The following is a 27,181-nucleotide window of genomic DNA, read 5'->3' on the forward strand; positions in this document are numbered from 1 at the left end:
CGTGTTTCAAATTTGTTGCCTTTTTGATGCTTCCAACCACACACTGCACAGACACCTTCAGGGACTGCTCTCCGACAACTCCCAGACCGCGTTCCTGTGCCAGAACCGATGGCTTGAAGAGAAACAGCTTGTGGATAGCTTTCGGTTCATTTTCCTAGAGAGGCAGTGCTTTCCGCTTGCTCACGCAGAAGCTCAGCTGTCACTTTCTCACACAGGAATACAGGCTGCAGGAAACCTCCTGTCATTTATGCACTGACCCGAGAGTTTTGAAATGTGCAAAGAAGCAGTGTCTTGATCACTTATAAATTGTATCTTTTAAACATATTTTATTGAGTAAAAACTTATGTAGAGCCTCCCACCTGATGAGCTCTAGTCTAAGTAATTTATAAATTTAATGAAATGAAGCTCATCTTTTTTTTTTTTTGACAGGCAGAGTGGACAGTGAGAGAGAGAGACCGGTCTTCCTTTGCCGTTGGTTCACCCTCCAATGGCCACCACGGCCGGCGCGCTGTGGCTGGTGCACCGCGCTGATCCGATGGCAGGAGCCAGGTGCTTCTCCTGGTCTCCCATGGGATGCAGGGCCCAAGAACTTGGGCCATCCTCCACTGCACTCCCTGGCCACAGCAGAGAGCTGGCCTGGAAGAGGGGCAACCGGGACAGAATCCGGTGCCCTGACCGGGACTAGAACCCGGTGTGCCAGTGCCGCAAGGCGGAGGTTTAGCCTAGTTAGCCGCGGCGCCGGCCTTAAAAATATTTTGATAACTATATTATTTCAACATAGTTGGTTTCCTTAGTAATCCTTGGTATTTTATTTCATGCATTTCAGAACCTTATTCAGGTAAGAGGGCCATGGCACCAAAAATGTTAAGGAACCTTTCTTTATATTCTCTTTAGTCATAGTCGGCTGAGGCTGGAGATTAAATGGGACAGAGATGGGAAGGCCTCAGGAATCCTGCATCCTCACTGCAGCTCCGTTATCTACTTAGCAGTGTGCCCCAAGGTGTGGTTCTTCACCTTTTGGGATTGTTTCCCTTATCTGTAATCAGGGTGAGGGAGCTGGCTCCCCCGCTGCCCCTGCCCCTGCCGGCTCACAGACTGTTGGGAAGATCAAAAGACATAATGCCTGTGCACAGAGTTGCTTTGAAAAACACTTTACCACTTGAAAGAAGGGCGAGAGCATATAAGGTATTTAGTGCGGAATATTAATGAGTTAAGACTGCAGAGGTCTGATCCCTTAGAGGGTTACTGGTGTTGGGGTGGTCTAACATTCAACACGCGTGAATGAATGCAGCTGGGCAGAATCCGCGCTACTGTGTCCTGCATAGCATTTTCCATGCAAGAGCTGATATCATCGCCAGGAGGCTGGGTAGCCTTGAGAGCGCACACCCATGTGGGATGGATTTCTTTTCCTTCTTCCCATGGCCCCAGTAATTAATTGCTTCTGCATGCCTTTGAGATCTTCTTGCAAGATAGAAAATTCAGGCAAGCGGAGAGCTTCAAAGCTTACTGTCTAACTGAAACACTGGGAGGCTGTGATGGATCTTGGGCCGTGGGAGAGGAGATAAGGCCCCTTTGGCCTCCTGGTTAATGGGATGTGTTCTTTCCTGTGGTGGGAGGGGTGGAATTGGAAGGACACTAGACTACAATTGGGAGACAGCAGAAGGAAGGTTCCTCCCGATGGCAGGCATGGGCCAGGCATTACCTACATCTTCTGGAGCGTTGTTTCATAAAGTATCCTGACGTCCTCTGAGCCGGCAGGTCTCGTTCTTCTTTTCATTTACTGTGTGGATTTACGGAATCTCCAATATGGTAAAGGTAGCTCTGGCATAATCAAAGCTGTGTGATGCTGATTACTAGTTGAACAATGATTATAGCTTTTTATTGGGCATTTACTTTGCCAGGCATCCTACTGGGCATTTTACATCATTTCATATATATTCTAGTGTGCAGGAATCACTAATCAATGTTAGATTTTTTGAAAAAAAGATTTATTTACTTGAAAGGCAGAATGATGAGAGAGTGAGAGAGAAAAAAAGAGAGGAAGGAGGGAGGGGGGAGAGAGAGGGAGGGGGGAGACAGAGGGAGAGAGGGAGAGAGAGGGAGGGGGGAGTGAGAGGGAGAGAGGGAGGGAGAGGGAGAGGGAGGGGGGAGAGGAGGAAGAGGGAGAGAGAGAAAATCTTCTATCTGCGGTTCCACTCCTCAAATGGCTATAACAGGTGGGGCTGGATCAGGCTGCAGTCAGAAGCCAGGAACTCCATCTGAATCTCCCACGAAGGTGGCAGGGTCTTAAGCACTTGGGCCATCATCTACTGCTCTCCAGGTACATTGACAGGAAGCTGGGTGGGAAGTGGAGTGGCTGGGACTTGAATGGCAGTCCAGTATGGGATATGGGTGTCCTAGGTGACAACTTAGCCACTGCACTACAGTACTTGACCCCAGCACTGGCTTTCATCATTATTAGTATGCATAAGAATGTAGCTTATTTAGAGTGGTACACAGCGCTCAGTTAACATTTACTGAGCAACTTCATTGCACCAGGTCCTAGGCATGTGGCAGTAAGCAAGACAGATGAGGACCATACTTTCATGGACCTTACAGCTTGGCGGTAGTGGGGGCACAGACAGAAATAGTTCAGGTCTCAAGAGCAAGACATCATTACCACCTCATCCACATAATTCATGGTTGATTAACACACTGAGATTTTGTGCTTTTCACTAAAGGGTGCTGGACTTAATTCAATGGGTTAAAAGTGCCTCTTCTACCTCCTTGAAGGCAAAAGCCAACCACATTCATTTTGTATCTCACAGTGCCCGGTAGTGTCTGAAACAGAGTAAATGTTTGGAATACTTCGAACAGATGAATTTTCTTTTTTCTTAAAGATTTACCTTATTTATTTGAAAGGCAGAGCTATAGAGATAGAGATCTTCCATCCACTGGTTCACTCTCCAAATGGCTGCAATGGCTGAAGGCTGGGGCAGGCCAAAGCCAGAAGCCAGGAGCTTCATCCAGTCTCAAACGTGGGCGCAGGGACCCAAGCACTTGGGCCATCTTCCACTGATTTCCCAGGTGCATGAGCAGGGAGCTGGATCAGAAGTGGAGCAGCTGGGACTCAAACTAGGGCCCATATGGGATGCTGGCACTGCAGATGACAGCTTAACCCGTTACGCCACAGTACCGGCCCCCAGATGAACTTTCTTTTTCGAGATCCTGCAACATGATGTAGCCCCACAGTTCTCGGGTGAATAAAAAATATTTTTGCAAAACGCAGGTGAGGTCCTCAATTTTAACTGACTCCAAATCATAGTAAGTTTGATTGGAAATTCATTTTGGGCCAGGCGTTGGTTGGGAAATGCAGATGCCTTCTTGTGAATCTTTACCACCACTCTGTGACAGGTAATGTAATATTCCTCCTTAATTTTGCCTACAAGGAAATTGAAGCTTTCAGTGTGTCCATGTAATTTGCCTAAAGATACCCAGCCTGACTGCATACTAGGCGCTCAGCAGATGGTAGCAATTCTGAAAAATGAAATCAGTTTATTGCATGGACTACCCAAGACAGCTTAGAATCCCAAGGGCTCACAGCTCTGCTGGTGAGTCGAAAGTTCTTGTATGGATACACTGTCTTTTCAAATAATACAGTTTATTCTTCATTATATGAATAGCACACATTTTGTGGCTTGAACTTTTAAAAATACTCTAACTTGAACATCAATATGTGTCTAATTTTCTCTGAAAACTAACTTTTTCATTTGTATTGAAGTTTTTAAACAAGCAATATTAATTAAAAGAATTGGACCTAGAGATATCACAGGACTGGGGAACAAGATGAAACAACCATTTGTGAACGGGGCCATCAAAGAAGGAGGTACCTTTCTCTGAAGGGAGGAGAGAACTTCCACTTTGACTATGACCCTGTATGAATAAGATCGAAGTCGGCGAACTCAAAAGGCTTCCATAGCCTTGGCAACTCATGACTAGAGCCTAGGGAGATTACTGACGCCATAAACAAGAGTGTCAATTGTTAACTGTTAAGTCAACAACAGGAGTCACTGTGTACTTTTTTTTTTTTTTTACAGGCAGAGTGGACAGTGAGAGAGACATAGAGAAAGGTCTTCCTTTGCCGTTGGTTCACCCTCCAATGGCCGCGCTGATCCGAAGGCAGGAGCCAGGTGCTTCTCCTGGTCTCCCATGGGGTGCAGGGCCCAAGGACTTGGGCCATCCTCCACTGCACTCCCGGGTGGGATCTGTCCTTAATGTGTTGTCCAATGTGAAGTAATGCTATAACTAGTACTGAAACAGTATTTAACACTTTGTGTTTCTGTGTGGGTGCAAACTGATGAAATCTTTACTTAATATATACTAAATTGATCTTCTGTGTATAAAGATAATTGAAAATGAATCTTGATGTGAATGGAATGGGAGAGGGAGTGGGAGATGGGAGGGGTGCGAGTGGGAGGGAAATTATGGGGGGGGGGGAAGCTGTTGTAATCCATAAACTGTACTTTGGAAATTTATATTTACTAAATAAAAAATAAAAAAAAGAAACAACCATTTGTAGAACAACAGAAGGCTTCTACTCATTATCTGGGAAAAAATCTAACTACTGTATCATAAAAATAACAAATCTGCAATATTTCAAAATTTTGGGGGAACAACAGAATCATAAATAGCACTGAGAATTTGTAAGGTAAAATAGCATCATTAGCAGATTTCTCTGGTGAATGAGAAGGATTATGAGAGATGGTATGTGCTACAGTTTGATTATACGACACAACACAAGTGTATTCCATTTTTACACCTTATAACAACTCTGGACTCATATATTATGGTTCTCCAGAGAAGCTGAACCAGTGGCAATTTTGAGTCCAGTTTGCGGCTGTCTGGAGGCAGAATTCCTTCCTTGGGTGACCTTAGTCTTTCCAATTAAGGCCTGCAGCTGGTTGGATGAGGCACACCCACATCATGGTGGGGGATCTGCTTTACTCACTCTATGCTGGTTTTAAGTGTGAATCATATTGAAAAGACACCTCTGGGGCCAGCGCTGTGGCATAGTGGGTAAAGCCACCGCCTGCAGTGCCAGCATCCCGTATGGGTGCTGGTTTGAGACACGGCTGCTCTACTTCCGATCCAGCTCTCTGCTGTGGCCTGGGAAAGCAGTAGAAGATGGCCCAAGTCCTTGGGACCCTGCACCTGCGTGGGAGACATGGAAGAAGCTTCTGGCTCCTGGCTTCCCATCGGCACAGTTCCAGCCATTTTGGCTAATTGGAGTGAACCAGCAAATGGAAGACCTCTCTCTCTCTCTCTCTCTCTCTCTGCCTCACCTTCTCTCTCTGTGTAACTCTTTCAAATGAATAAATAAATCTCAAAAAAAAAGATACCTCTGGGGGCAGGCATTGACGCAGCTGTTAAGATGCCACTTGGGATGCCCGTATCCCCTATCAGAGTGCCTCGGTTCCACAGCCAGCTCCAGTTCCAGAGTCCAGCTTCCTCCTAATGCAAACTCTAGGAGGCAGAGGGTGATGGTCCAGGCAGGTGGCTCCCCGCCACCCACATGAGAAATCTAGGTTAAGTTTCAGGCTTCTGGCTTTGGCCAGACTCAGCCCTGGCTCTTGTGGGCATTTGGGAAGTGAACCGTGGATAGAAGACCTCTGTCTCTGTCTCTCTGCCTTTCAAGTAAAATGAACAAAATATCTTTGCACCAACACCTATATCAGTTTGATCAAGTAATCGGGCACTATAGCGTAGTCCAATCACAGTGAACCTCCCAATCAGGCTGTGTATGACACCGACAGGGGGATCAGAAAGTGAAAATACACAATGTAAGCAGATGAAGTGAAGGAGAGCAGTGTTTAGGTGTGGCAGCTGTTGTCTTAAAATCCCACTTTTATTTATTGTAATTAAATAAGAAGTAACTGATGAGCGGAACATTTCCCTTGATGGCATAGATATTGTGAAACTAAGGCTGTGCAAGAGCCCCTGAGCCTGATGAATCAGAGGCTTCCACAGCGCTGGTGACAGAGACGCTTCCGTGAGGAAGCTGTGCAGAAACAACCCTCGCTTCGTGCTGGTGCCACAGTGGGCGCTGCAGGGGGGAGCCAGCTTTCAGCACGAATGGGCTGCTCTGGACGCAATTCTAGTTGTCAAGGCAGCTTGGGCATCTTCTTCCAACAGCCTGGGAACCCCAAGGAAGAACTGGAGACGACCTACTCAGGGAATACTTAGTTATTCAAAACAGAACACCAAACTGAGGTATAAAAAGAGATATTTATCTTTTAAAAATACAACTTTGAACACTACTGACATTTCATTTACAAAGTCTGTTTGGGACGTGTTGTGCACTGGCTTTGCTAATTCAGTACATTCTCTTACCTTCAATAGAAACTTAGGGAGGGCATGTTTGTGTTATTTTAGGTGCTGCCACTACCACCATTGCCACCAGACACACACACACACACACACACACACACACAGGCCATCTCAGGATATTAGCTCCACCCTTACCCTGTCTTCTCCCTTTTCCACTGACTGAGCAGGACTTCCTGATTGGCCTGCTTGCACCCTGCCATTGCAGTCTGTGGTTGGGCACTGCAGAAGAGGAGGTACCACCAGCGATCAGCACACCACATGGAGCTGACCTGTGGGCAGGAAGCCCCACGTGCCTTGGCCCATTGTTACACATTAAGCCATTACTATTAACACTCATATCAACTCTTTGCAGACATTCGGCATGAAGCCAACATAGCACTTATAGCGGTACACGGTTTGCAAGTCAACTCACGGACAGCACAGGAAAAGGGACTGTAAGGAGGCCACAGGGGAATGGATGTTAAAATAAATCCCTTTGGCTAAGGTGTGTGGGTGTGCGCGCATTGTGTGCGAGCCCACATGCGAGTGTATTTTAATTCATAGAAAACTAAACATGCCCTCCTTTAAAAGCAGACTATTTACAAGTGATTCTGAATAGCACGAACACATGCCAGTCAAACTGGATACTTGCCTTCTGCGAATGAATACATACATCCAGGTTTTGTTTGTAAAATTCTGAAATAGAGCTTTTGTTTGCTATATTAGAGAAAATAACTTTGGAACATTTGTCAACTTTTGGTTCATAGTAATTTTGCAAAAAGCCACAAACCATGCTTTGTCATTTACAGGGTAAACTTGGTTAAGCACCTTCTAGAAGACACTGATGTGTTACTCAGTTACTGGTCTACTGGGGATGGGAAAGACAATGGCAGTTACACGGAATACTGAGGTCCCTCCCGTTCCTTTCACCAGCAGCAACACTGATGTGAAGAGAGGGTTGCAAACACAAATCACATACAAATCATCGAAAACATTTCAGTTAACAGTGTTGAAAATAAAATGCCAAGGTCTACAACAGTAGTACAGACACTGAAAACACTTCCAAACACTCTTTAGCCTCAGGACGTTTTCAATAGCACTAATAAGAAAAGACAACCAATTGCCAGAAAGGGGAGAAGTTACAGCACTGGAGGTTTGAGGCAATTTCTTCTTAGGGCCTGTAGCTCGAGGTGCTGTTCTAGGATCCTTATGTTAACTCTGCCGATATTCCAGGAATGAAATACCAAATGTAAAGCAATTTCCACTTGAAAACCATCGAAAATATAAATCGCTTTCTAATCTTGTCCAACATACATTTATTTCCAGGATCCTAAGTTGTTAGGCAAAGAGATTCAGGTCAGTTTCAAGCCCTCAAAGCCACAGAATTTCCATCTCTTCTCCAGGCTGGCTCCAACTCCAGTCATTTCCTGCTTGAAGGTATGCTGGAGTCTACGCATGAGACCTTCCACATCACTGGTGCAGATCTGCAGGACAGAGAGGACACCTCCATTGAAAGCCAGTTCCGCTCTCCCAACCTGGTGCCTTTTTCTTTTCCCTGGCATTGCCTGCTTGAGAATGCTGATATGCATGGGTGTATGTGTGTGTGTGTGTGTTGGTAGAATGACTGCCAGACAGACAGCAGTGTTCCTCTGCCTGACCACCAGATAGAGGCCACTGAGCTGACTACTGGAAAGAGCTGGTGTCAGTCATGCAGAGAGGCCTGGGTTTGTAGTCACTGCTCAGTGCCGGTGATGCTATGTGCAAGCCCACTGAAGCTGCCAAGTAATCTGGGAGGGGAGGGAGGCAGAAACGGCTGCCAGCAGAGCAGAATTCTTCCCACACACATTGGTTCACAAAGGAAAAAATAACAGGAACGAGGAATACTCTGTGTTCCTACTTCTGTGCATTGGCGCCATCCTCCCCGCCCCTTGAAAATCTCTCTCTCTCTCTCTCTCTCTCTCTCTCTCTCTCTCTCACACACACACACACACACACACACATACACACACACACCTCAATACATCAGCAAACATAAAATAATTCTGGGAAGCATTCTTGAATAGCCATGAACCTGGTTACCGGGCCTTGCCTGAAAAGCACCAGGGACTCCTTCAAGAAAACTAGAGTTGTTCCAGAGGCTGGAGGGAGGGGGCCTCCAGCTCTGTTGGCGCTACTGCAGGCTCTCCCAGTACTACTCTGTCGGGAAGCCAAGGAGGAACTGGGTCTAGGATAGGAGCGGTCAGGCCTCCTTTTCAGTGCTGACAGCAGACCTGCCCCAGTTAAGCGAAAGAAGCAGGCTGCAAGGTACCATGCGCGATAGAATGCCCACATCAGAATCACAGAGAATGTTCACAGATATGTAAATAGGCTACAGGTACGGCACACATATAGAAGAGGGTCTGGAAAGTATGCCAAATTAGTAACAGTGATTACCCCGAGGCGCGGATTGTAAGTAAGTTTCACTTTCCCTTTATTTCTATACCGCTTGCGTTGTTAAGCATGATGTATGTATTTTTTTTCTGTAAATTAAAAAACAACCAGAGACTTCTGACTGACCCAGAGTTTAATTTCATAGTATTGCCACTGGCCACGTATCTTCTCCTTCACTGCCACCTGGGCTGATTACTGCAGAGCAGAATCGTTTGCACAGGGAAGGAGGAGCAGTGCTAGCCAGAGCGGAAACAAGCGCCACGGCGAAGGATGCAGCGCCACACTGGGAGCATGGGGAAGCAGTAAGACGCCCAGCTGGGCCAGTGCCACCGTGGAGAGGGTGGGTGCTTACACGGCCCAACATTCTGGGCATCCACTAGGAGTCTGCACTCCATGGCACTTCTCAAGAGGCCCAGGCCTGGGAAATAGTGAGTATACTCCACGAACAGGTTAAACTGAATGCTGCGTCTAAAAAACCTGCCTCATGAGCCTATTCACTCTGAGGGGTCCAAGTCCCCTCCAGCCTCTAACAGACACCCTTGACTTCCTAGGGAGTTGGTACTTACCTTGCTGCAGAGTGACCCCAAGGACTAGCATCTGGGGCGGGAACTAACCTATGAGATCAGCTATGAGCAAATATTTAGTCTGTGTTATACATGATCTTAGCTCACTGTTTCATCTTTTTAATATTTTGCTTGTGGACAGTAAAGTCACCTATTCACAAGGAAGCCTGCATTCTCTTGCACCCCCATTTTGGGCCCCCACATACCTGATTATCAAGACGATGCAAGTAGGAACAGATATATTCAATGCTTGCTCCAAAAGGATGAACGTGAAGGAATGTGGAAATAATTCCTACAGAGACAAGACCATGCAGGTTACACTTGACCCCTGTATTCCTTGAGGTTCCACATGCTAGCGAATAGCCAGCAAGAGCTGTCTCACGTGTATGTGTACAATACAAATACTGGGTGCTATTCTAAGTTTACATATATTTTACTCATTTGATCTTTTTTTTTTTTGACAGGCAGAGTTAAACAGAGAGAGAGAGACAGAGAGAAAGGTCTTCCTTCCATTGGTTCACCCCCCAAATGGCCGCTATGGCTGGCGCTGTGCCGATCTGAACCCAGGAGCCAGGTGCTTCCTCCTGGTCTCCCATGCAGGTGCAGGGCCCAAGCACCTGGGCCATCCTCCACTGCACTCCCGGGCCACAGCAGAGAGCTGGACTGGAAGTGCAACTGGGACAGAACCCGGCACCCCAACTGGGACTAGAACCCGGTGTGCTGGCGCCGCAAGGCGGAGGATTAGCCAAGTGAGCCGCGGCGCCGGCCTACTCATTTGATCTTTATAATAACCCTGTGCAGGAGGTATTGCCATCCCATTTCACAGGTAAGGTGCATTTGAGACACAGAAAGTTGAAGCAGATTGTCCAAGGTCACACAGCTGATAAGTGTCAGAGCTGGTATTTGAACTCAGACATTTGCTCTCAATCGCCACACTTGCTGCTTCTCACTGTACTGTATCACATGTAGGAAGGCTGGCATTTGAAGTGGCTTCCATATTTAGTGATGGCTAGAGGCCATTTAAATTCTGGAATTTTACAATGAATTTAGATTGTGTCGGGTTTTTCCAATTCCTTTGTGCAATCTTTAAATTAAGACTTCAGCCTCGTAGGCATTAATAATGTCTTGCTGTTGTAGCAAACACACAAATCATGTACTTTGCCTGATTAACCTAGTGCCTCTCCCAAAAGAATCTGCTGATTGTATTGAGGTTTCATTTTGCGCGTGGCTCGGTAGGGAAAAGCCAAACATTTCATTCATGGCTGCCTTGAGTGGTCACTAGCATTTTGTGCTTAGAGCCCCTAATGGCTTCGCATACAGAATTCTGATAGCAATTTCCAGCCTTGAGGAACGCGCAGCATCTCTCCCCGGTCTGCCTCTGGGGTGACTGGCAGCTGCACAATGCTGCCTTGATTGCTCTGGCCACCAGGTTAATTATTTCAATACTCCATTTTCTGGCAACAGGTGGAAATTGTTCATGAGTAGACTATTTCTTTTTAAAACTTTTTGGATTCACCTCCTTTCATAAGATCTTAGGTACATCAAATAGCTCTGGACTGGAGTCTGCGGAAAACGGTCAGGGAATAAAAGTGCAATTTAATTTGGCTCATAAACCACAACTTTTCTATCCCTTTAAGAGGCTGACAAAGAATAGCATACATTTAAGTTGTACTTTGAAGTTCAATCAGTTCTTTGTGTGAAAATCTTCCAAATATTAGACGGCAAGGAGTGTGTCTGGGAGTGCCAGGAGGAACTGATGGTGGACTCAAAATCAGTTCAAAAGGGCCCTTATTACAGCACACGCTGCTTTCTTCTTAGATTACTAGGTAAACTGAATTTCTAAACACTCAGGCGAGCTGGGAAAAATTCTGGAAGACAGTCCACTTTCAAAGAAACTGCAGACATCATGGCAAGAAAAGCCATCAAATGCCAAGAAATAGCTCCATAGTTTTAGAAACACTAAACATTTTTGTTGGTCCACATCCAAAGAACCATTTTTAAAAACAGATTTCCCCCTCCCTCTGTCGGTCCAAAACTACCTTCCTTAAAAAACAAAACAAGAAACATGTACTTTAAGAATCTTTTTTTCTAGGCCTATCCACTTGCAGAGGGTTCCTTCTACTCTCAGAACTTCTCTGACAGGTCTCCCTGTTGCCATGCCAATTTGTTAAGAATTTTAAGTTGGAAAACGCTAAAAGTTGTCACTTTTCTTAAAGACTCAATGGCAAATCTCCCGGTGCATCTTTATTAACATATCAAAGAGTTAAGTCTGAGTATAATATCTATTTCCAAGGGAGGCAGATATATCTTAAAATATGCAGAAGCCAGTGGGTAAGGAGGACTTTTGTGAGTGGAGTGGCACTACCGTGTGCTTACCTTCCTTGAAGGCAGCTAGGATTATCTGCTGTGCTGTAAGGACAGCCCTTCTTAAATGACTGCATATTTTAGAACCTCAGACTGCCACTGCTCTCCAAATAGAATAAAACGCCAACAAGCGATGGTTACCTCTACATGCTGTAGGTGCAAAGTGGTTCTATTTACTGAGGGCTTACCATGTACGGGATCAGGTCTGTGCTAATGGGTTTGGTTGAATTGTTCCATTTAATACTTGCCACTGCCATTTGAGGTAGGTAACATTAGTATGTCCATTTTGCAGATGGAAGAACTGAAGCTCAGAAAAGAAATAGTGGGGCCAAGAAGGGAAGCCAGGTCTGTTTGATTCTTTTTTTTTAAAAAAAGATCTATCTATCTATCTATCTATCTATCTATCTATCTATCTATCTATGTATCTGAAAGGCAGAGCAAGCAAGAGAGAGAGAGGGAGAGTATGAGATCTTCTATCCACTGGTTTACTCCCCAGGTGGCCACCACAGTATTGCCTGGCCCAGGCTGAAGGAACTGTTCCCAGGGTCCAGGAACTCCATTTGAGTCTCCTACATGGGTGGCAGGGGCCCAAGCACTTGGGCCATTATCTGCTGCCTTTCCAGGTGCATGAGCAGAGAGCATCTGGAACTCTGATATGGAATTGCAAGAGGGGGCTTCACTTGCTGCGACACTAGGCCAGCCCTATCTGATTCTTTAACCATTTGTGCTAACTTGCCTCTGAATAAATTTTCTTACAGTGTGATCATGCATTAGCTATTTGGAACCGAGCAGTGTTCACACACAGCCTTCTGAGTCATCAACCAATGTGATATAATAATAAAAAAATCAGTTTTGCTCCTGGTTCCTGGCACACAGCTCCTAAAATCCTTGGAATTTCCAAAGCCCTAAGAGTGCCTTTGTGTGCTAATGAGATGACCGGTGGCGGGGCCACTGGATAGATAGCTTCAGTATGGGGGCTGGCTGCCAGGACCAAGGCAGGATTAGAGCACACCCCACAACAGGGAGCGGAAAGGCACTGAAGACTGACTTAACCAACAGTGGCCAACGATTTCAACAATGACGACCACGTAATCACACTTCCATAAAAATTCCTAAACAATGGGGGTCGGAGGGCCTCCCAGTTGGGAGATAACTGGGAAAGTACCGCACCCAGAATTGGTACGGAAGCTCCGCACATCCCTTTCCAGTACCTTGCCGTAAGCACCTCTTCCATTGGCTCTTCCTAAATTGTTTCCTTTATGATAAACTGGTGAGAATAAGTATGGTACTGTCCTGACTTCATTCTAGTAAATTATCAAACCTGGGTGGGGAGTCGTAGGACCCTTTGACTTTGTAGCCAAATCACACAGGGTGTGGTTGCTTGGGTGCCTGACATTTGAGCCTGGCTTCTAAGGTGCGGACAGTCTTGTGAGATTGAGCCCTTGAACCGATGGGATCTGGTGGTAACTTCAGGTAGTGTCAGAGCTGTAGTGAATTAAATGATAGGAACCTAGTTGCTGACAGAGATTTGGAGAAGTGGTCTTGGACAACAGGCTATGTCTGTGGTGCCGGGAAGTGGGGAAAACCTCTCCTACGGTGGCAGAAGTGTCAGAGTGAAAACAGCTCAGCCAGTAACCCGGAAAAACTTGGGAGGCACATGCTTGCTCCAGAGACTCATCTGGAAAGGCTGTTTGCCAAACAGGGTCTGCACTGAATCCCTCAGTGGACATGAGAGGGCTGAGCTATCCTTGCACAGAGATTTTTATAAAAAAACAAACACCCTGTGCTGCTTCTGCTGACCCTGTCTTAGCATAGTGCTTTTACTGGTACACTCGGCGTGGTACTGGCTACAGGAAACCTGAAGAGCTGCTGGGAGCTGCTGTTAGCTGCTGTTAAGAAATTTTATGGAACTGTGTACTTGCTCTTACTCCATCATCCTTGGGATTCTGGGTTCTCAAACCGTCATGCCTCATGAACACATAGCATATGCTTATTAATCTCAGGTAAACCCCTCCCCCTCCACCGTGCCCTGTGCACTGGATGCATGTGTTGGCTTCCTTACCCACTAGCAGCGCCTCTCGTTCAGATTTGATGGGACTGCTGTTCATGGTCTTCTCAAGAGGGTAATCACTCTCTTGGCTTGATGCACACAGTCTAGAAGCACAGCTTTCCTGCGGGAATAACATGTCTCCTAGGTCACCTCATCTCATGTAGTGATTGTGTTGCTCTTAATGAATTATACAACAAATTATACAACAGGTAACTTCTTAATTGCAAAAGCAGTACTGCCAATTTTATTATTGGATGGAAGGAAAATAGCCTAACTTAACCAAAGTACCCCAGATAACCTGAAGCTTCTTTACATGGCTTCAACATAGAGAAATTTAAGCATTTATCTCCACCTGCTCCCCCCGCCCCCACCCTGCCGTCATCTTCTTGACTCCATGCAAGTAACCTGGGGAAGCTGACCCAGTATTTATTGTCCACTAAGTAGATGCCAGACACTGTTTTGTATGTATCTCCATCCTCCAGCTGAGGAAAGTGAGGCTCAGAGGTAAACTGGCTAAGATCACATTACTAGGAAATGGTGGAGCCAGGATTTCATTCTAGGATATGCACTGTTGAAAGGCCCATTCTTTGTACATTTTAGGTCCACATTCTGCTGATGGTAAACCCCATCTTTGAATGGAGAATCCCCATGTAGTCAATCCACTCACAGGCCATCAACTGTTGGCTTTTGAAGTAAACATTATAGCCTCTATCTATTGATTAGCGACTCCTCTCTCTGATAAGGATGCTAGCAGCTAGAATATTCCTGACTTTATAGCAAGAAAGGACTGTGACTTAAAACATCAGCACTCAGCAGCAGCCTTCTTTGTTGTTGAAAGTTTTTCTGGGCATAGTCGGTAGATTTCCTAAGAGATACTCAGGTGGGATCCATGGTCAGGAATCAAACTGAAATGTATCTCCACACCTTTCATGGACCTTTCTCTCTTTGAGTACACACAACATCGTCTTTGTATTATGCATGTGAAGAAGAGCCTTCAGAAGAAACAATAAAAGAAATCATTGCTTTAGCCTCGCTGCTTCACTTTTACGTTGTAAAAGCAAATGCTCTGGGCAGGTGGGGGGTGGTGCAGATCCTGGCTGACTCAGATGCTTTGTCACTTTTTCCCTTATATGAGCCCTCAGCAGGGACAGGATTCTTTCCATTTTCTTTAAAGATGTCATCAAAGCTTCCAGGATGCTGTCTGTGAATGAAATGAATGGTCTACGCTGCGAGACATGTTGTTTGGTGGATTTACAGACTTCCTGGCTATAGTCAGAGGGGAACCCTTTCTTGATGACCTACTCAATCTTTAGCCTTTAGAATCCAATCCAGGCAGTAACCATTATGCCAAGTTTGATTTAAAATACTGGCTCACTCCTAAGCCACAGGTCTCACTTCTGTTTGTAACCCCCTTAAAATATTAAACAATCCTGTAATCCATTTCTTAAGTGGAGAGTTTAACAGATTGAGGGTTGATTTAAGATGTGAAGATATCCTGAGACATTTTAGCCATCTTTAATAGAACTGTAGTCTTACTGAAACCTGACTTCAATTTTATTATAGCTGGCATTTTAAAAATTAGAAGGCATATTGAAGGGATGCTTATCACCTTGAATTTTCCTAGCACTTTCAGAGAGCCAGTCCTTTCATCAGTGAGGCAGACGTAAGCCACACTGTTATATTGCAAAACACTGACTAATAACTCACTTCGTGGCTTACTGTCAATAAAAGCAAACAAAAACAAAACAAAAAATCCCTCCTCACCAAAACTTATTGCTTTCCTTTCAACCTGAGATTATTTTTGCAGTCTAATGTGATGGCACTTTGCTTCCTAACCTAATTGTGTCAGGTTGAAATATTTGGTCACAAATCAGCTTCTAAAAGAAGATCAGTTTATAATGAACTGTCATGAATTTCTCTAAAAGAGGCTTTGCTTAAAATAACAGGAAAAAACATACCCTGGCTATGTTTTGATTATCAGTTGGATTTTTCTCTTTGTCATTTTTAGCTGCCACTTTATGGTATATTCAGTTTCAGAACTGGAAGCACTTATCCTGAGGCACAATATGGCAAGTTTCTACTAGTTCACTAGACCCTTTGCTTCTTTAAATGAAACACTTTACAAAGGAGAAAGCTGGTTACACTAAAAATGTCCTTAAGTCAATCTGTAATATCAATCCTACAATGTCTGGGGAGATAGATAGCCTTACCCTGATTTGAGCATTAAACCATGTGCAGAAATACCACATTACCCCCTAAATATTTACAATTTGTAATGCATCAGTTAAAAGTAAATAAATAAATGATTCTAAGCATCAAGTCATTAGTATAATCCTCCATCTCTCTACAGTGTTCTGGCTACCCATTCCATTTTATGCAGGAAGCAAAACAGAGCTATGTAGCAGCTCTGGGATATTTTAGAAACTCTGATAGTATGAGGGAAGTCCTGATAAGTAGAGCAGTTTTGGCACTTTTCAATTAAATCCTTGATAAATGAAATTCTCTGGGATTGTGCTCGTTTCTTTAATAGTACCTACAAAACTGGAAAGCGAGTTGGTTTTATGAAGTGGAAGAATTAAAAGCATATTGCAAATGGCCTCCAGAAAATACTTTCAGTCATTCATTTGAAGTACACCAAGGTTGCTGGTTGCTAATGGCACTCTAGGGGAAGTCGCTGTGCTGATAAACACATCCAGGGCCTGCATGCCTGGCGTCTTCCTGAACTGAACACAGAAGATACGGAGCATCAGCTCTTAGGATTTGTATCACTACTGATTCCTGACTCTTGATCCAAGTTCCTAATCTTCTATTCATCTGAGAGACTAACGTCAGTTCTGGTCAATGGGCCTTGTTTTTCAGAGGTGTAACTTCAGCTCAGTGTTCAGGCATCAAGCACATTGGAGAGGTACAATAAGGAGATGCCCATTCACAGACCTTAAACACCTTAAGTAGAGCATTCATCTGGTTTATGGCTATGATACACTAATGTGTCTACATATCAGTAGACTGCTAAGAGGTCCTCAAAGGTGGCTCTTATTGCTCCAGGTTCTGGCTTAAGTCCCACTTTGTCTTCCCTGTTGCTGTCTTCCAGCTTTAGAATACGCGTCTCCTTGTTTCTTCCCAAGGCTTCCCGCCTTTGGAGGTTGGCTATTACTCTTGTCTGCAGCTGCTCATTACTACACTAAATGGAGACTCTTCAAAGAAATGTGAATATCCTAGCTGTACTTTATAAAGGGCTCAAGTAAAGACATTGTGTGGCATTTGAGGTTTCGATGTTGCTATTTGCTTGAAATGAAGCAGGGAAGATGTGTACACTCTTGTCTTGCCCAAGAGAAGAGGCTGAGGAATTTTAGGAATGGACTGATTTCTTCTTCATTGAAAAATATATTCTCCAGAACCCTTAGACGTGCCAAGGACTCATATCTAAAAGCAGAGCCCTTGATTCAAGAATTACCCAGAAGAGGGATTCTGAACCCCAATCAGGCAAAAATTCCATTTCTTTCAAGGTATTTTTACTGTCACTGCAAAGGAGAGAAAGTGGTAAGGGAAAAGGTTCACTTAGCACTCAGGTACCTTTTCTTTCAGATTTTCCAACATTTTTTCCACCTGTAACTTGTCGTCTTTGAGTTTTTCAAGCTCAGCTTCTTTCCTTTTGTATTCTTCTTGGACTTTGAGTAGGTGCTACAAGACAGACCCAAGATAATCAAGTCAGTAATTAAGGAGCTAAACTTCCCTTAAAATGCTTGGCTGAGGTTTGGTATCAAGTGATCGTGCCTCATTTCCCCTCAGCACAATCATTTTTCCATGCAGTGTTTGGAAGCATAAAGGGACTCTCCTCACTTTAAATTATTTTATCTGACTCCTACAAATCTGTTCATATTTTAGAAAGGCCCAAAGAAACTAACTGATCCAGTCAGTGACTTGACTTCTCCTATATTCTGGCCAGGGGTGAGGGCAGGGTGCAGTTAATACTGTGTGGGTAATATTGTCATTGCTGCACAGAAGTGAAGTTGATATTGTAGAACAGCCTTGAAAATAACCATTTAAAAGCCATGTTCAATTTCTGTGAGGAAAGTGCTAAAGAATCCAACTTTCACACATTAGTTTTCCTATCAGAAGGCAGGGAATTGGGTTTGTCATTATTAATAATTACAATAATATTCTTTATTGAGTGCCTACTATGTGTTAAGCATTCTGTTAAGGGCTTATATTTATGCTCTCATTTAAGCCCCACAATAACCATGTGATACTGTAAGCCTTGGGGATTAGGGACGTCTCATAGATTCCCAAAGGCCATTCAGACAGTGAAGTGGTAGAGCTGGGATTTAAAACCAAGCTGGGTGAACTGCAGATTCCATGTTCTTAAGCAGCATATTATACTATACATCTTTTGGGATAAGATGGGAGAAATTTTTGTCAGTTTACAAGGCTATTTTCCAACAAAAAGTTATCCAAATGAGTGAATTTGATTTTTTAGGGGGCAGAAACCTAATTCCCCCTGAGATCTTTGAGGTGATGAAATAAAAAAAAAAAATAAGCTCATCATCTTCGAATTGCATGTAAGTAGCACAACTGTCTTTATGTGGCAGTTTCAAAAAAAAGGAAGAGGGATCAAAACAACAAAAATGTTTCCAAAGTCTAGCTTTTCAGAGCCTTGCAAAAGGCCATTAGAAGAGCTTAAAAAACACAGTACAACACACAGTGTCAAATTTCTTTGAAGTATAGCTGAGGAAATGCATTTTTTTGGTAAAAAGATCTCTGATATAATTTACATGGTCTAATTAAACTCCATGGTGACAGTAAAAGGAAAGTAAACATTACTTTACACATTTTGCTAATAGGAAAGGTGAAATATTAATGTGATATTAGTTGTCACACAGGAAGGCAATGATGGCAGAAGTAATAACTGGGGCCTGCTAGTGCTGAAGAGACTCTCCATTCATAATTTGTAACTTCCAACCACCAACTGGCTGTCTCCGAGATAATTCCAAGGCATTCAGTTAAACAATTTTTTGCACAATTTATGTTTTAAGGAAAATGGATGGTAGTATGGGATGACAGTACTCAGAAGTGCTACTCCTTTGCTATAGTGAACACAGATGTTGATCTTTTAAATTGAGAATCACTGTGGTGACAGTTACATAAAACATCTAGACATTGAGTCTCTATTATACAATGTCATATCTGAATGCCGCTGTAGTTTGATGCACTTGTTGACTTTTATACTTAGAATTATGTGGAGGTAAACTCATTCACACAGATGACTGAAAACCAAATAAAATGCAAATAAAATGCTATTGTGTGCCCAAAGCACTGATACTTGAAAACCCATAACATCCTTACTTCCACCCAAATTAAAGGTAGAATTCCTGCTATTCCTTCTAAAGGGCTGCATTATTTAGCATTCTAGTAACTAGATATTTATTAATCAGTACTTTTTCATATCTAAATAATTGAGGTTCTTCATAAACATCCTGAGGTCCTATCTATAAAGAAAATATTAATTACATTGAATGTAGTTTTAATGTTAAATATTTTCATTGAATGCAATTCTTTGAAAATTGGTGATCCATTATCAACTCTACATTAGCCTGCATATTTCATTAACTGCAATACATCATCTCTTCTTCAGCCAAGCCAGAGACACCCTTCTAGAAAGCTCAGAAAACCAAAATGCCTTCACCTGTTGCATTCCCTGCAAGGCTTGCTGCAGGAGCTTTAGTTGCTGCTCCTTGTTTGGGTCGTCTTCTCTGTGGACTTTGCCTTGTTCTTGCTTGAGCAGTTCTACCTCATTCCGATAGGCATCAAGCTGCCAACGGAGGCTGTCATTTTCTTCCTTGAGAGCTTCCGCCTGTGATACTAAGGCTAAAAAACCAATATAAAATATTAAAACATATGGTCATTTTTCTTTGTGGCTCACCTGAGTACCCTGAGAACTTGGTATTTTAAATTAACATGTATAAAAAGCCTCTTGATGCGTAACTTTAGGTCTGAGTTAGCCATGGCAGAAAAACATGGACACAGAAGCATACAGGCCCGTTTTTGTAAATGAACCAAGATTCCAATGCATAAAAGTCCTCATCGTGGGTCATAGTCTCCACCTCAAATATAACTAAGATATTTCCAGGTAGCATGTTACTTTTATTTGAAATGCACAAACTACAAGAACTCTAATAATAAAATATAGGAATAATTATCTTAAACTCACAACTGCCTACACAATCATTTTCCTGACAGATGCTTTTTAAAAATGTAGCATTGACTACTGCTACAGAAGAAAGGTAAATGTAAAAGCTAGGATACAAGATTTTTGGTTTTAGGTCCCTCATGTAAGGAGCTTGGAAGCCTTTACTGTGTCTTAACAGTAAGCAAAAAGCTGTAATCAACAATTCTCATATATATCAGAGAAGTGAGGTCACAGGGAAAATTGCTGGCTCCCAAATTAGAGACACAGATGAATATAACAAATCGCCTTTCTGGACCAGAAACTCATGAGCAGAAAGCTCCAGGGGACCCAGTGCCAGGGAAGTAAAACTAAACTCTAATAGACGAATATTTGGAGGCTCAGTGTGGACAAGCCCAAGAGTTAAAATCTCCAGGGAGATCCAGTCATGGGGTAGGGCTCACATACTTTTATTAGTTTGACCTACAGGTCATCTATAGGTTCTCACAATGAATATCAGAGAAACCTCCCTTGGGCTTCTGGCATGAGGAGGGAAAGGGCTCTTTTTAAATTTGAAATGGCACAGCATTCTGCCCTTCTTAACGAGGCCTGTTGTAAAGAAAATCTATTTCACCAGAGCTTAACCTTCTTGGGTATTATCAGAGCCTAACTGGTCTGGGAAAAGAAAATACCCAACGCCAGCCTCTTCAAGCCTATGATGGAAGGACTGAGAAGCACTGGTGAAGGTCACCAATCCAGGCATATGTGCTCCCCAAAAGGATGAGACTTAATCATAGAACCAGAGAACTCTTCCCTCTCCCCACATTTTGCCACCTCACAAATAAATGTCTACTTGCCAGAGTTCCCATCACTCGATGCACCGTGTCTGGATTCTAACAAAAATTATAAGGCATAATGAACACAGAGTTTGCAGATACAACTACAGAACAAACATCAGAACCAGACTCAGATATGGTAATGATGTTGAAATTATCAGGCTAAGAATCAAAAAAAAAAAAAAAAAACAACAAACAAACCATGATTAATATGCAAAGGGTTTTAATGGAAAAAGTAAATAACATGCAAGAACAGATGGGTAATACAGCGAGATGGAAATTCTAAAAAAGGATCAAAAAGAATTACTAGAGATTACTGAAAAGCACTGCAACAGAAATTAAGAATGCCTTTGGTAGGCCAGTAATATATTGGACATGGCTGAGGAAAGAGTCTCTGACCTTGAGGGCATGACAACAGAAACCTCTAAGAAGGAAAACCCATCTTGGTTCATTTGGGCTGCTATAAAAAGATACCATACACTGGGCAGCATATAAAGACTAGACATTAACTTATCATAGTTCTAGAAACTGGGAAATCTAAAATCAAGGCATCTGAATTTCAGAATCTGGTGAGTGCCCCCATCCTGGTTTATAGGTAGTACCTTCTAGCTGTGTCATCATATCACAGTGGGGCAAAGCAGCTCTCTGGGGTCTCTGTTATATGGGAACTAATCCTCATAAGCACTCTTCCCAAAGCCCCACCTCCTAATAGTATTGCACTGGTGATTAGGTTTCAGCACATGAATTTTGGGGTTCACAAACATCCAGCCCATAGCTAAGGCAGAGAAAAGAAGACTTAACAGTAACAAAATATCCAAGAACTGCAAGACAATTTCAAAAGGTAGAAGCATATGAATGGGAATATATGGAGTAGTAAGAGAAAAAAAAAAAACAATCTTTGAAGCAAAAATGATGGAGAAATTTCCCCAAATTAATGTCAGACACAAAACCATAGATCCAGGAATCTCACACAACACCAAACAGGATCAATGCCCAAAAACCCTATCACTAGGCATATCACATTCAAACTTCAGAAAATCAAAATAAAGAAAAATGTTGAAAAAAAGCAAGAGGGGCCAGTGCTGTGGCATAGTGAGTAAAGCCAACGCCTGCAGTGCCGGCATCCCATATGGGCACTGGTTCGAGACCTGGCTGCTCCACTTTCTATCCAGCTCTCTGCTATGGCCTGGGAAAGCAGCAGAAGGTAGCCCAAGTGCTTGGGCCCCTGCACCCACATGGGAGACCTGGAAGAAGCTCCTGGCTCCTGATCGGCACAACTCCCGACTTTGTGGCCAATTGGGGAGTGAACCAGCAGATGAAAGACCTTTTCTCTCTCTCTCTCTCTCTCTCTCTCTCTCTCTGCCTCTCCTTCTTTCTCTGTGTAATTCTGACTTTCAAATAAATAAATAAATCTTTAAAAAAAGAAAAAAAATCCAGAAATAAAAACATACCTATGGAAAGAACAAATATACACATTACATCTGACTTCTTAGAACCCATGCAAACAAGAAAGTGGAATTATATATTTACTGAGTTAAAAGACTCACCAAACTAGAATTCTGTGCCCTGTGAAATTGCCCTTCAAAAGTGAAAGAGAAATCATTACTTTCCCTGAGAAACAAGCATTGAGAAAGTCTGTTACTAGTAAACCTGGCTTGAAAGAAGGTTAAAAGTTTTCTTCAGAGAGAAGGAAAATGATATGTCAGAAATTTGGATCTCCATAAATAAAGCACATCAAAGAATGAATAAGTAAAGGTAACATTAAAAATTTTCTTATTCTTGATTTAACATAATTGTTCAAAATAACAATATCAACAACGTATTAAACTCTCTGTGCATTTGGGAATACACACACACACACACACTTATATAAACTTACATATGCTTATGTACACATGACATGAATGACAGCAATGATACAAGGGATGAGAGGGAAGAATTAGAAATACATATATTTTTAAAAATTTTCTTTAAAGTATACCAACTTGATGCATTTCATAAATACAAATTCAGGGACACAGTAATTCTTCCCACCTCAACCTCCCTTCCTGCCCACACTCCCAACCCTTCTTCCTCCTCTCCTAGTCCCACTCTTAATTTTTACAAAAATTTACTTTCAGTTTTATACTTTCAGTTTCATTTATACCCATAAAGTCAACCGTAGAGTAAGTAGAGTTCAACGAATAGTATGAAAAAAAAAAAAACTTTCTCAACAGCAGAGACAAGGGCTATACATACACTACCAATGAGGTGGTATACTGTTATTTGAAAGTGTAATTGGATAAGTTGTAAAAGTATAGTGAAAATCTAGGGAAATCAGTACCAAAAAATTAAAAATAGAAATATAATTTGATATGCTAAGAAAGGAGAAAAATGGAATATAAAAGGCTCAACTGGAACCACAAAATGTAGAAAAAATGTGGAAGACAAAAATAGAAACAAAGACCAAGGGTAACCAAAAGAAAACATCATGGTAGGTCTTTATCCAATATTGCCAATAATTACCTTAAACATAATTGGTCTAAATGTACCAATTAACGGATTGTTAGAGTAGATCAAATAACAAGATCCAACCATATGCCATCCACCAGAAATCTACTTTAAATATTAGGATATCTATAGATTACATGAAAAGAGATGGAGAAAGATATACCATTCTAACACTAATAAATAGAAAGTGTGAGTAACTATATCAATTTTAGATAAAACTGACTTCAAAGTAAGGAAATTATCAGGAATAAAAAGGGGCCATTACATAGTATTAAATTGGTCAATATTCTAAGAAGATATAACAATCCTCAATGTTTACAAGAGTTTAACACCAGAGCATCAAAATACATGAGGCAAAAACTGACAGCACTTCAACAAGAAATAGATGAATGTTCCATTACAGTTGGAGACTTCAATACCTCTCTATCATAAATGGCTAGATCCAGAAAGCAGAAAATCTGTAAGGACAGAGTTCAACTCAACAGCACCACCAATCAACTGGACATTAATGACATCTGTATATTTATGTCATTCACCAAGAGCAAATTACATATTTTCTCAAGTTCACATAGAAGATTCACCAAGAGAGACTACATTCTGGACCCTAAAAATAAACCTCCAAAATTTTTAAAAGAATAGAAATCATATAATGTATGTTCTCAAACCACAGTGGAATTAGGCTAGAAATCAGTAACAGAAAGACAGCTGAAAAATCCCAATCTACTCAGAATTGAAAAGCTCCCGTCTAAATAACAGATGGGTCAAAAAAGAAATCTTCAGAAAAATGAAAAGATATTTAAGTAAATGAAAGTGAAAATGTAACTTATCCAATTCTGTGGGATACAGTGAAAGCACTACTTAAAGGGACATTTGTCATATTGAATGCATATATGAGAAATGAAGAACGATCTAAAATCAATCATCTAATCTTCTACCTTAGGAAACTAGAAAAAGACAAGTTAAATATTACTTTAATATGCATATACCTTTCTTATGAAACTAAACATACTCTTCCCATGCAATCCAGCAATCATGCTCCCTGGCATTTACCAAATGAAATGAAAACTAACATCCACACAAAACCTGCACATGGGTTTTTATGACACCTTTATTCATAATTGCAAAAATTTGGAAGCAACAAAGATGTCCTTCAGTAGGCAAATGGACAAATACATTGTGGTACATCCAGACAATGGAATATTATTCAATGCTAAAAGGAAATGAGTTTCAAGCCATGAAAACACATGAAGGAAACCTAGTTGCACAGTACTAAGTGAAAGAGCCAATCTGAAAAGGCTATGTACTATATCACTTCAACTATGTGGTATTCTGGAAATGGAAAAACTGTGGACACAGTACAAATATTAGTGGTTGCCATTATTTAGCCAGGAGGGAGGGATGAATAGGTGGAGGACAAAGGAAGTTTAGGGCAGAGAAATTATTCTATATGATACTACCATGATGGCTGTTGATACATTTGCCAAAACCCATAGAATATACACCATCAAGAGTGAGACCAAAACTGTACAGTGCAGATGATAATGATGTGTCAATACAGGTTCACTAATTATGACAAATGTCCCACTTTAGTGAGGGAGGTTGACAGCAGGGGTAGGGTGGGGGAGAATGTGTTTCTGTAGCTACAGGGAGAATATGGAAACTCCCTACTTTCCTCTCAACTTTGCTGTGGACCTAAAATCACTCTAAATAAAGTTTATTAATTAAAAAATGAAGATACAGGAGAAAAAAACCTAGGCTAAATTTGATTATTTATGGTTTAAGGCACATTTTTCAAGGTCAAAAACATAAAAGCTATTTAACAATGTTTAATAAGAACATTTCCATTAATTCAGCAAGCATTTATTGAGTACCTTCTATGTTCCAGATTTATAACTATGGTACAAAATTACATAATTCCACCAATCTCTATTAGTTATATACCATATTTATGGGAACATTTGCACTTTATTCCTTTTTAAATTACTAACAGAACATAAAGCCAAGAAAATATATTATCAAAATGATTCAAAATTATAAATATGTATGTAAAATGTACAAAAAGGTTAAAAGACAATTTCAAAAAGATGTGAGCTTTCTCAGCTATCTATGGGAAGGGACTTGGGTAGAAGAAACTAAAAGAAAATTAATGGAAATAAAATCGTTGAAATTTTCAGTTATAAAAGTGGAAGAAGAGTTTTCTAAAGGGATTTCAAAGACAAGATTAATCCTCTACATAATGAATTCAAAGAAGTTGTGATTTACAAAGATGAAGAGAACTGCATTCTGAGAGTGAAAATATTTCCTGTTCCTAAAAGTAGGCTGCCTTTGGTGAGGTGCTGAGTTCAGTTCCATGCCTAACTTGAGGGTTTTTCTAAAACTATTAGGTACTGATGCAGGCTGCTGTGATCAGATTGCCTAGCCAAAGCAAAGACTGTCAATATAATAGGAAGTGTTCTGGTTAGGAGTATCTTTTAGTAGTATTGAGACATTTTCAATGTCCACATGTTTTCTGTTGCTGGCCATGCAATTATCCTGAAATGGCAGTTTTAAAACTTGAATTTTAGGAGCTGGCGCTGTGGCACAGCAGGTTAATGCCCTGGCCTGAAGCACCGGCATCCCATATGGGCGCCAGTTCTAGTCCTGGCTGCTCGTCTTCTGATCCAGCTCTCTGCTATGGCCTGGGAAAGCAGCAGAAGGTGGCCCAGGTCCTTGAGCCCCTGCACCCACATAGGAGACCCAGAAGAAGCTCCTGGCTCCTGGCTTCAGATCGGTGCAGCTCCAGCCGTTGTGGCCATCTGGGGAGTGAACCAGCAGATGGAAGACCTCTCTCTCTGTCTCTACCCTCTCTCTATAACTCTGTCTTTCAAATAAATAAAATAAATCTTTAAAAAAAAACCTTGAATTTTAGGTAAAAAATTACCAAGACCTTTCGAACTACACATTCTTTTTTTTTTAAAGATTTATTTATTTATTTGAAAGTTAAGAGTTATGCAGAGAGAGGAGAAGAGAGAGAAAGAGAGAGAGAGGTCTTCCATCCGCTGGTTCACTCCCCAGTTGGCTGCAACAGTTGGAGCTGCACCAAGGAAGCTAGGAACCTGGAGCTTATTCTGGGTCTCCCACGCAGGTGCAGGGGCCCCGAGGACTTGGGCCATCTTCCACTGCCTTCCCAGGCCACAGCAGAGAGCTGGATTAGAAGAGGAACAGTTGGGACTAGAACTGGTGCCCATATGGGATGCCAGCACTGCAGGTGGTAGCTTTACCTGCTATGCCACAGTGCTGGCCCCTACACATTCATTTTATGTTTGTTTTTATTGCTGATTTTTTAAAAAAAGATTTATTTATTTATTTATTTATTTAAAAGGCAGAGTTACAGAGAGGCAGAGGGAGGGAGGGAGAGAAGGAGGAAGGGAAGGAGGGAGGGAGAGAAGGAGAAAGGGAAGGAGGGAGGGAGAGAGACAGAGTCTTCCATCCACTAGTTTACTCCCCAGATAGCTGCAACTGCCAGAGCTGGGCCGATCCAAAGCCAGGAGCTTCTTCTTGGTCTTCCATGCAGGTGCAGGGGCTCAAGGACTTGAGCCATCATTCCACTGCTTTTCCAGGCCATAGCAGAGGGCTGGATTAGAATAGGAGCAGCTGGGATGCAAACCGGTGCCCATATGGGATGCTGGTGCTGTAGGCAGAGGCTTAGCCCACTGTGCCACAGTACCAGCCCATTGCTGATATTTTTTAAAAAAAGATTTATTTTATTTATGTGAAAGGCTGGGTGACACAGACAGGGGCAGAGTCAGTGAAAGAGTTCTTCCATCCACTGGTTCACTCCCCAATGGATGCAATGGCTGGGGCTGGGCCAGGCCAAGGCCAGAAGCCTAGCAATTCATCCAGGTCTCCCACATGGGTGGCAGAGGCCCAAGCACTTGGGTCATCTTCTGTTGTATCAGCA

General features: G+C 42.4%; 1 protein-coding gene and 1 long non-coding RNA gene across 51 annotated transcripts in view; one reads left to right on the top strand and one right to left on the bottom strand.

The window, feature by feature from the left end:
* The window catches only part of LOC103351970 (uncharacterized), a 100,416-nt gene extending 95,865 nt beyond the window's left edge, over positions 1-4,551 (top strand). Inside the window, exon 4 of the long non-coding RNA XR_007912131.3 lies at positions 4,077-4,551. This is a non-coding gene — a long non-coding RNA (uncharacterized LOC103351970). The remainder of the gene's footprint in view (positions 1-4,076) is intronic.
* A 1,694-nt stretch (positions 4,552-6,245) lies between these two features.
* ENOX2 (ecto-NOX disulfide-thiol exchanger 2) overlaps positions 6,246-27,181 on the bottom strand; it is a 322,971-nt gene continuing 302,035 nt past the window's right edge. For all 50 annotated transcript variants that reach the window (XM_070066497.2, XM_089323927.1, XM_070066506.2 and 47 more), the window contains 5 exons: positions 19,436-19,617; positions 17,326-17,433; positions 13,765-13,873; positions 9,545-9,630; positions 6,246-7,829 (listed from right to left, as the gene is read on the bottom strand). In XM_070066497.2, coding sequence (XP_069922598.2) covers positions 7,698-7,829; positions 9,545-9,630; positions 13,765-13,873; positions 17,326-17,433; positions 19,436-19,617 — 617 coding nt within the window. In that variant the 3' untranslated portion in view covers positions 6,246-7,697. The remainder of the gene's footprint in view (positions 7,830-9,544; positions 9,631-13,764; positions 13,874-17,325; positions 17,434-19,435; positions 19,618-27,181) is intronic.

Source organism: Oryctolagus cuniculus, chromosome X (genome assembly GCF_051225735.1).
Source record: "Oryctolagus cuniculus isolate XC-2025 breed Fujian yellow rabbit chromosome X, ASM5122573v1, whole genome shotgun sequence".
NCBI lineage: Eukaryota > Metazoa > Chordata > Mammalia > Lagomorpha > Leporidae > Oryctolagus > Oryctolagus cuniculus.